The sequence below is a fragment of the Phacochoerus africanus genome, chromosome 4, assembly GCF_016906955.1.
Source record: "Phacochoerus africanus isolate WHEZ1 chromosome 4, ROS_Pafr_v1, whole genome shotgun sequence".
In the NCBI taxonomy this organism is placed as follows: Eukaryota; Metazoa; Chordata; class Mammalia; order Artiodactyla; family Suidae; genus Phacochoerus; species Phacochoerus africanus.
The window spans coordinates 61496355-61506327 of record NC_062547.1 but is presented as its reverse complement, the minus strand read 5'-3'; the positions used below and the strand labels follow the sequence as shown (position 1 = coordinate 61506327).

The 9973-nt window shown below is 51.4% G+C and overlaps 1 protein-coding gene across 1 annotated transcript; it reads left to right on the top strand.

Annotated features, from left to right (window-relative positions):
- The first annotated feature begins 4537 nt into the window (after positions 1-4537).
- On the top strand, positions 4538-9477 carry MVB12A (multivesicular body subunit 12A). Its single transcript, XM_047776644.1, has 9 exons — positions 4538-4857; positions 4989-5087; positions 5219-5315; positions 6525-6651; positions 7750-7869; positions 7965-8071; positions 8440-8501; positions 8830-8886; positions 9106-9477. Exons 1-9 carry the CDS (start codon positions 4768-4770, stop codon positions 9166-9168), a joined length of 822 nt encoding a protein of 273 aa, XP_047632600.1. The 5' UTR covers positions 4538-4767; the 3' UTR covers positions 9169-9477.
- The last annotated feature ends 496 nt before the right edge of the window (positions 9478-9973 follow it).

Below are 9973 nucleotides of genomic sequence, written 5' to 3'. Positions count from 1 at the left end.
CTGCTGGCCTATGCCACAACCCCAGGAACACAAGATCTGAGCCGCCTCTTCGATCTACACTGCAGTTCATGCAACACCAGATCCTTTACCCAATGAGCGAGGCCAGGGAGCGAATCTGTGTCTTCGTGGATACTAGTCGGATTCATTACCACTGAGCCAGGATGGGAACTCCATTTGTGTCTTATTTTAGTTTCCACATATAAGCGATATCATGTGGTATCTGTCTTTCTCTGTGTGACTACTTCACTTAGTATGATAATCTCTAGGTCCATCCATATTGCTGAAAATAACTTTTCATTCTTTTTTTATGGCTTAGTAGTATTCTATAGTGTGTAAATGTGTGTGTGTGCATATGCATATATACACATCTTCTTTATCCGTTCATCTGTTAATGGCCATTTAGGTTGTTTCCATGTCTTGACTATTGTGCTGCTGTGAACATAGGGGTACATGTATCTTTTTTCTTTTCTTTTCTTTTCTTTTTTTGTCTTTTGTCTTTTTAGGGCCGTTCCCAGGTTAGGGGTCTAATCGGGGCTGTTCCTGCCAACCTATGCCAGAGGCACAGCAACAGCAGATCCAATCTGAGTCTGCAACCTACACCACAGCTCACGGCAATGCCGGATCCTTAACCTACTGATAGAGGCCAGGGATCGAACCCGAAACCTCATGGTTCTTAGTCAGATTCATTTCTGCTGCGCCAAGATGGGAACTCCTTTTTTTTTTTTTTTTTTTAATGGCCGTACCTGTGTCATATCAAAGCTCATGGATATGAGCCAAGCCAAATCTGTGACCTATGCCACAGCTTACAGCAACATCACTGAGCAAACCCAGGGATCAAGCCTACATCCTCACAGAGACAACACTGGGTTCTCAACCACTAAAGCCACAACAGGGACTCCTATCTGATTGAATTATGAATTTGTCCGGATATAAGTCCAGGTATTGCGGGACTGTATGATAACTCTATTTTTAGTTTTTTAGGAAATTCCATACTGTTTTCCCTAGTGGCTGCACCAATTTACATTCCCATCAATAATGCAAGAGGGTTCCCTTTTCTCCACACTCTTGCCAGCATTTGTTATTGGTAGTTTTTTTTTGCCATATACCTGTGGCATATGGAAGTTCCTAGGCCAGGGATTGAGTTCAAGCTACAGCTGAAACCTATGCCACAGCTGCAGCAAAGCCAAATCCTTAAGCCACCATGCCACAGCAGGAACTCCCTATTTGTAGATTTTTAAATGATGGCCATTCTGACAGATGTGAGGTGGTACCTCCTTATGGTTTTGACTTGCATTTCTTTAATAATTAGTGATGTCGAGTATCTTTTATATGCCTGTTGGCCATTTGTATGACTTCCTTGGAGAAACTGGACAGGAGTATTCTTTTTCTGTCAATCGATCAACACAGATGGCCCAGCAAACTGCTGATGAGACGGGTGTTAAAAATGCCACCATCAGGGAGTCCCCATCGTGGCTCAGCGGAAGAGAATCTGACTAGTGTCCATGAGGACACAGATTCAATCCCTGCCCTCACTCAGTGGGTTAAGGATCCGGCATAGCCATGAGCTGTTGTGTAGGTTGCAGACTCGGCTCAGATCCTGTATTGCTGTGACTGTGGCATAGGCCAGCGGCTGAAGATCCAATTGAACCCCTAGCCTGGGAACCTCCATATGCTGCCAGTGGAGCCCTAAAAAGCCAAAAAAAAAAAAAAATTAAATGCGACCATCAGAGCTGTGGGTAGCTATGCTTGATCTGGGATGGATTCAGGTGGCTTCCCCTAGGTTAGGGATATTTGAGCATACAGGCACCCCTATGTTGGGAACAGAAAAAACACACTAAATAGAACCAACCCAATCTTACTAGGACTACGGGAAGGGTATTGTTAGAATGGTGCAGTAATTCTGTTTTATTTTGTTTTGTTTCGTTTTTTGTCTTTTTGCCTTTTCTAGGGCCGCTCCCGCAGCACATGGAGGTTCCCAGGCTAGGGGTCCAATTGGAGCTGTAGCCAGAGCCACAGCAACATGGGATCCAAGCCAGGTCTGCAACCTACACCACAGCTCACGGCAATACCGGATCGTTAACCCACTGAGCAAGGGGAGGGATCAAACCCGCAACCTCATGGTTCCTAGTTGGATTCGTTAACCACTGTGCCACGACGGGAACTCCTGTTTTGTTTTGTTTTGGCTGCCATGGAGTTCCCAGGCCAGGGATCAGATCTGAGCCGCAGTTGCAACTTACACCACAGCTGCAGTGACACCAGATTCTTAACCCACTGTGCTGGGCCAAGGATAGAACCTGTGTCCTTGCACTGCAGAGATGTGACTGAGCCCCATTGTGCCACAGTGGTAGCTCCAGTCATTCTGTCATATTAAAGGATAGCAAATGGTTTGGCACTGACTGGTCACGCTGCCCATGTATTTCTTGAGTAACTCTAAATGGGACCCAATGGATATGTGGCAAAAATCTCAGGCCATGGCTTCCACTTGGATGGTCAGGCTGATGCACCCTGGGTGTGGGGAGAGTTGCCAACACCCTCTCCTCAAGGCTGGATGGGCATGTTCTGTTTTCTACTGCTATGATCATTTGGCCACTGTCTTGTCCCCTCTATTGGCCTGGAGAACATTATAGGACACATAGAAGCCCTTATTCAATTAACCCAGCAAGACTTAAATGAGAGCTGACAAAGTCTGCCCTTACTGAATACTGAAACGTCTGTAACGTGAAAAGATGTCCTCCAAAATAGGATGGCCTTGGACATGACTAATTATCCAAGTGGAATGGAAAGTTGTATGTTCATATCTGATCAGACTGGGGATGTAGCATCTTTTTTTTTTTTTGGCTGCTCCCATGGCATGTGGAACTTTTCGGGCCAGGGATTGAACCTGTGCCACAGCAGTGACAAAACTGGATCCTTAACCCACTGAACCACAAGTGAGCTCTCATGTAGCATCTTTTTTCTTTTTCTTTTCTTTTTTGGCCACACCACAGCATATGGCATTCCTGGGGCCAGGGATCAGATCCAAGCCACAGTTGTAACTTAAGCCACAACTGGGGGAATGCTGGATCCTCAACCCGCTGGGCACAGGGCTCCAGAGATGCCCCTGATCTCTCTGCACCACAGCAGGAACTCCCCTATAATATCTTTATTAAAGCACATTCGGACACAAAGGAATGCCCTGATTGATTCCTAGCCTCAGGGACTCAATAAATCAGTGCTTCAGATCACAGGGCACTTGGTGCAAAAGTATTCTTATCTTCTTTTTTTTTTTTTTGTCTTTTTGCCATTTTTTGGGCTGCTCCCATGGCATATGGAGGTTCCCAGGCTGGGGGTCGAATCGAAGCTGTAGCCGCTGGCCTATGCCAGAGCCACAGCAACATGGGATCCAAGCCGAGTCTGCGACCTACACCACAGCTCACCGCAATGCTAGATCCTTAAAAAAAAAAATCCCCAGAAATAAAAACAGAATATTGGTAACAAAATAAAGTCTAACCCTAAAAGAAAAAAAAAAATGGAGTTCTCGTTGTGGCTCAGTGGTTAACGAATCCGACTAGGAACCATGAGGTTGTGGGTTTGATCCCTGGCCTCGCTCAGTGGGTTAAGGATCCAGCATTGCCATGAGCTGTGGTGTAGGTCGCAGATGAGCTCAGATCCATTGTTGCTGTGGCTCTGGCATAAGCTGGTGGCTACAGCTCTGATTCGACCCCTAGCCTGGGAACCTCCATATGCCTGGAGTGAGGCCCTAAAAAGACAAAAAACAAACAAACAAAACCCACAACCACAACCACAACAACAAAACAACCACCATTCTTCGGCGTTCCCCTTGTGGCTCAGCAGATACTCTGACTAGTATCCATGAGGACGCAGGTTCCATCCTTGGCCTCGCTCAGTGGGTTAAGGATACCACCATCGCCGTGAGGTGTGGTATAGGCGACAGACCCGGCTTGGATATGTCGTGGCTGTGGCTGTGGTGTAGGCCAGTGGCTACAGCTCAGGTTTGACCCCTAGCCTGGGAACCTCCATATGCCTTGGGTGCGGCCCTAAAAACACCACACACACAAAAAACCCCCAACATTCCTTGTTAACAGGTGGTACAAAAAACAGGCAGTGGGCTAACCTATGACATTGCAGAAAACTGGAAACTACACAGGAGTAAACCTTCTGTTCCCTAATTTTCCATATTTTACTTCTGAGGGGTGTAAAAGTTTGTCTCCATACTGAGCACTTTCTTGTCTCATTTTAAGAAATGTGGATGTGAACAAGTCCTCAAGTTACACCAAGATTTCAAGGCTCAAGTTGGTCGGTATTTTTATTTAAACTAACCGTTGCATAACTCATGAAAGTCTTCTTTGGGGTGACTTCTGGAATTGTGAGTTTTTCACAGCTCACTCTCAAATTTCTGGGGAATACTGACGTCAACTTTGGAAGAGAGGTTGACACTGCAAAGGATTCTGGGGAACGTAGTTCCGGTTTGCTGCTAGCGAGATATTTCCGGCGGAAGTTGATGGGCGTGAGGGGGAAAAAAAAGGGAGACAATTTTCCGCAAACGTCGCTCACTGGCACACCTGGGGGACGCACGAGGGGGTGTGGCCCCTCGTCTCCACGCAGTTGGCCGACAGCTTTCCCGGAACGCGCAAACGACGCCTCCTGGACTCCCGACCTCGCAAGGCTATCTGGGAGTTGTAGTTCAGTTTCGTGGCCAAACTCCGCCGTCCGGCCGCGGCTGGGAGGTCCAAGGCGGTCCATCGCCTTTGGATCTTGGTTCGGAGGATGGATCCGGGGCCCGGGACCGACGCGGCCCCGTTGGCTGGCCTGGCCTGGTCGTCGGCCTCGGCGCCTCCGCCAAGGGGATTCAGTGCGGTAAGCGACGTCGGGGAACCGGGGAAGTGTAGGGAGAGGCGGTGGCACTAGGGGCGAGGGGTTGAATGGGGGCAGAGGTGGCTGCGGCCAGGTAAGAGCCTGACTGGCGCTGACCCGCGTCCGTGCCATAGATCTCCTGCACCGTGGAGGGAGCTCCCGCCAGCTTCGGCAAGACCTTCGCGCAGAAATCCGGCTACTTCCTATGTCTCAATCCTTTGGGCAGCCTAGAGGTAAGGGGCGCCCACCTTCGGAATCCCTGGGGTCCTTCCACTCCCCCTGTCCATTCGCGGGGCGCTGCCCGAGGCGTGCCGGTCACTCTTGCTGTGTTCCCCACCGCGTCCCCCTCCCCATCCCATCCCAGAATCCACAGGAGAACGTGGTGGTCGATATCCAGATCCTGGTGGACAAGAGCCCTCTCCCGCCGGGATTCTCCCCTGTCTGCGACCCCGTAGACTCCAGTGAGTCCTGCCGAAGGCGGGGGTGGGGTGGGGCGGGGTTGGAGATGAAGGGCACATTCGAGTCTCTGCGGGAAGGAGCGGGGAGGGAATGGAGAGACCATAGGCGCGTGAGTTTTGAGCCTTGGCCACCCCATCGACAGCACTTGGTAATGACAGTGTTGGCTGAGGACTTAGAGTTCTGATCCTGTACGGGGAAAATGTGCCCCGCCCTGCGTAAAAATGTTCGATTGGAAGCCTCTGTTCTAGAGTAAGTGTTTGGTCATTGCGACCTGTTTTATTTAATGTTACTAATACACCTTCTTCTTAGGTTGTAGCCAAGCTGAATCTTGCGCAGTTCTGTTTTACATTTCCAGGTTCTTACACACAGGCTCCAGTTGCCCTGGTGCTTTCCTGACAATGCTGACCACTCTGTTTTCTAACCATCAGGCTCTCCCTGCCCCCTGTGCCTTTTCCATGTATTGTCTTTTATATTTGACTCTCAGCATATATATCTATTGGTGCAGGACTTGGCAGACTTTGTCTGTAAAAGGGCAGAAAGTAGATATATTAAATTAGATGGTGTCTGTTGCATATATATCCCTTTAAAAATGTAAAAGCCGTGGAGTCCCTGTCATGGCGCAGTGGTTAACGAATCCGTCTAGGAACCATGAGGTTGCGGGTTCAATCCCTGGCCTTGCTCAGTGGGTTAAGGATCCGGCATTGCCGTGAGCTGTGGTGTAAGTTGCAGACGCGGCTCAGATCCCGCGTTGCTGTGGCTCTGGCGTAGGCTGGCGGCTACAGCTCCGATTGGACCCCTAGCCTGGGAACCTCCATATGCCGCAGGTGTAGCCCTAAAAAGCAAAAAAAAAAAAAAAAAAAAAAAAAAAAAAAAGTAAAAGCCATGCATAGCTGGTGAGCCATACAGAAACAGACTTTGGGCCAGATTTGACTCTTAGGCTAGTTTGTTGACCTCTGGATTAGAGGGCTGGGGGAAAGTGAGTTCTGTCTTATCCCACAGCTACCCTACAAGTGCCTCTCTATGTCACTAAAGATGACCCTGTCCCAATGGGTCCTCAAAGCTGCATGGAGTTCCCTCTTATGGCTTTGCCATTCATGGTTTAACCAGATGGCTGTCTTAAATAGCAGCACCCTGGCCAGTGTCATCCTCGAGCCCTATGGACCCCTTCCCTGCTTCTTCCCTCTTTTCACTCCTCTGCCCCCCATTCCTAGAGGCCTCTGTATCCAAGAAGAAACGCATGTGTGTTAAGCTGGTACCCTTGGGGGTCGCAGACATGGCTGTATTTGACGTCCGGCTGAGTGGGAAAACCAAGACAGTGCCTGGATACCTTCGAGTCGGGTAGGGCTGCCCCCCAGCACTCCCTCCTTGACCTCCCAACTCCCACATCTACCCCTCTGGCCCTCAAGGACTCCCATGGGTTCTCCCGTTCCTTCTGCCACCTCTCTGTGGCTCAGTTTCCACACGTTAAGATCGGGACAGTTGTACCAATCTCATGGGGTGGCCACGAGGAGTAAAAATGAGTTGGTGTGTCTAAAGCGCCTAGAACAGTGATTGAACCCAGCAACACTAGTTAGCATGTTGCTGAGGGTGTGAACTGAGATGTGAGGTCACCCAGAGGCCTGCCCTCCCCTGGCAGCTCTTTTTTTTTTTTTAATTTTTATTAAAGTGTAGTTGACTTATAGTGTTGTGTCAACTTCGCAGTACAGCAAAGTGACCCATCCTACGTATATATACAGTCTTTTTCTCATATTATTTTCCATCATGTTCTATCACAAGCGATTGGAGAGGAGTTCCTGTTGTGGCTCAGTGGGTTAAGAACCTGATTCATATCCATGAGGATGCAGATTTGATCCCTGGCCTCGCTTAGTGTGTTAAGGATCCGGTCTTGTCGTGAGCTGTGGTGTAGGTCGCAGATGTGGCTTGGATCCCATGTTGCTGTGGTGCAAGCCAGAAACTACAGCTCCAATTTGATCCCTAACCTGGGAACTTCCATATACTGCAGGTCCTAAAAAGAAGAAAACAAAAAGCAAACAACAACAAAAAATCCTCCAAAATACAAGTGATTGGATATAGTTCCCCATGCTATACAGTAGGACCTCATTGCTTATCTGTTCTAAATGTAACGGTGTGTGTCTACTACCCTTCTGGTCCATCCCACGCTTATCCTCCTCCCCATTCTTTCTGTTTTTTCAAGTTCTGTTGAAATATAGTTGATTTACAATGTTGTGATAATTTCTGCTGTACCACAAAGTGATTCAGTTATACATATACGTATATCCATTCTTTTTTCAGAGTCTCTTCCCATATAGGTTATCACAGAATATCGAGTAGCGTTCCTTGTGCTATATGTACAGCCCGTCCCATTGACCCTGGTAGCTATTCTCAGCATGGCTGCACACTGGGCTAGAGCCCTGCCTCCCTTTCCTCCTCCTCTAGGGACATGGGTGGCTTTGCCATCTGGTGCAAGAAAGCCAAAGCCCCGCGGCCAGTGCCCAAGCCCCGAGCTCTCAGCCGAGACATGAGGGACCTCTCCCTGGACCAGCTCAGCCAGCCCAGGTGAGTCCTCAGATTCAGAGATGGGAGCAGCCAAGTCGGGGCGGGGGGGGCGGGGGCAGCTTCAGGCCTGAGCTGGGCTATCCCCTCTCCACCAGCAAGGGCGGCTTTCCAGAGCGGACACTCTCAAGGCTGGGCTCTCGGGCATCTACCCTACGGAGGAACGACTCCATCTACGAGGCTTCCAACCTTTATGGCATCTCAGGTGAGTGCACAGTGGGAAAACTGAAGCTCTGGGGGTGGGGTGAGGTTGGGGAGAGACCACCCAAGGTGGTATAGCCAGCACAGGGCAGGGGCTGGGTTGGACCAGGCCTGGGCTTCCCAGATTCTGCCAAGACCGGGAAGAGGAGTTCCCTGCTAGCTCAGCAGGTTAAGGATCAGGCGTTGTTGCTGCTGTGGCTCTGGTTACTGCTGTGGCTCAGGTTTGCTCTCTAGCCTGGGAATTTCTGAAAGCCATGGGGTGGCCAAAAAAAAAAAAAAGACGAGAAGAGCTGAGACCTGGGAGGGGGTGGGCAGTAGGCAGGCATGGAGTCTCAGAAGCCTTAGCTCCATCCCCCCACCTGCTTTCCTCAGCCATGGATGGGGTTCCCTTCACGCTGCACCCCCGATTTGAGGGCAAGAGCTGTGGCCCCCTGGTGAGTTGGGTTCCTGGCAAGTCTGGGTCTGCCCCTCCTTGTTGCTTCTAGGCACCAGGATGCAGGGAGCATCATCTGTATCCAGCACCTCAGCTGGGAGGGGAGTTCTGGGTTGGAGGATGCTGGAGGCCAAAGGGTGGGGGCTGGAGGGTCCCCTTCTGGAATGGAGGAGTCCAGAGGGGCATCTGGATGCTGGTGGCTAGAGGTTGTGGCAGAAAGGGGGAGGGGATGTCTGGCAAATACTGAGGGGGGATCCTCCATGAAGGTGAGGGAATGGGGGTTCCAGGTTGGGAGGGAGGGTCAAGACTGACCTGCCCATGCCTGCCAGGCCTTCTCTGCCTTTGCTGATCTGACCATCAAGTCACTGGCGGACATTGAGGAGGAGGTGTGTGTCAGCCACCCTGGTCTCCACTGGGCCCCCCCCTTCTCTCCCACCCATAACCCACCTCTAGTGCCGCCACACCCCACCCCCACCCCGGCCCCCGGCCCCCGGCCCCCGGCCCCCGGCCCCTGGCCCCTGGGTCCCCAACCCCCGACCCCCGACCATTCTTCTGGCACACCAGTGGCTCATCCCTCACTCTGTGCTCTACCCCCCAACCCCCAGTACAACTATGGCTTCGTGGTGGAGAAGACAGCGGCTGCCCGCCTGCCGCCTAGCGTCTCTTAGCCCCTCGTCAGTCCCAGGAGAGAGTCCCGGGCGGATATCCCACCCGCACCCCGGGACTGGCAGATGCCCGCCTCATTCTATCTTGGGAACCTTGGGCGGCGCAAGGCATTCTGGATCCTCGGCTACCCCGCGGTGCGGCAGCCTCGGAGGAGGGGGCGGGACGCGGCTGCTAGGTGATGGGCCCTGATGGGCATGGGTGGGGGCTGGACGGAAACCAGTGCCTTCAAGTCATTTGTGTCAAAATACTCTGGTGCCTGGAGGTCACGCGGGCGTCCTCCTGGTAATAAACACCACCCTGTCCGAGCTGTCTCTAGTCTCCATCGTGACTGCGGGTTGTCTGCGGCTCGTAGGCTTCAGCACACACGCAGCATGATCCCCGGGCGGATGCACACCGAACCAGCCAGCCGGTGAAATCCTGGGGGAGGGGGCAGCACTCGGCTGCTGCTCCGGAGCAGTGGGAGATAGGCTCAGCGAGGGTCTGAGCCGGCCTTCTGGATCACAGAGAGGACCCGGTCTGCCTCTCCGTCCTTGCATATAACAGTGATAATAGTAACAGCAGTTGTTTATACCCACCGAGCACATCCGCAATACTCCATGCACATTATCTCATTTAGTCCTCCCCCAGCCTCGTGGGAAGCCCTGGCTGTGTGTCCATTAAACAGATGGGGAGACTGAGGGAGGAAGTGGCTACATTCCCAGCTAGGATTTGAACCCAGAGGCTGCTCTCTCAACTGTCAAGCTGTTCTGTTCTGTTCCGTTCCCTACATCCCTTTTCCTCTGCTGTGGACACAAGCGGTGGATTCTC

Bases quoted from the DNA above. Each gene is read 5' to 3' on its own strand.
- MVB12A (XM_047776644.1), top strand. From the start codon at position 4,768: ATGGATCCGGGGCCCGGGACCGACGCGGCCCCGTTGGCTGGCCTGGCC. The intron at 5,088-5,218 runs GTAAGGGGCGCC...ATCCCATCCCAG, and splicing joins ATCCTTTGGGCAGCCTAGAG to AATCCACAGGAGAACGTGGT. The intron at 5,316-6,524 runs GTGAGTCCTGCC...CCCCATTCCTAG, and splicing joins CTGCGACCCCGTAGACTCCA to AGGCCTCTGTATCCAAGAAG.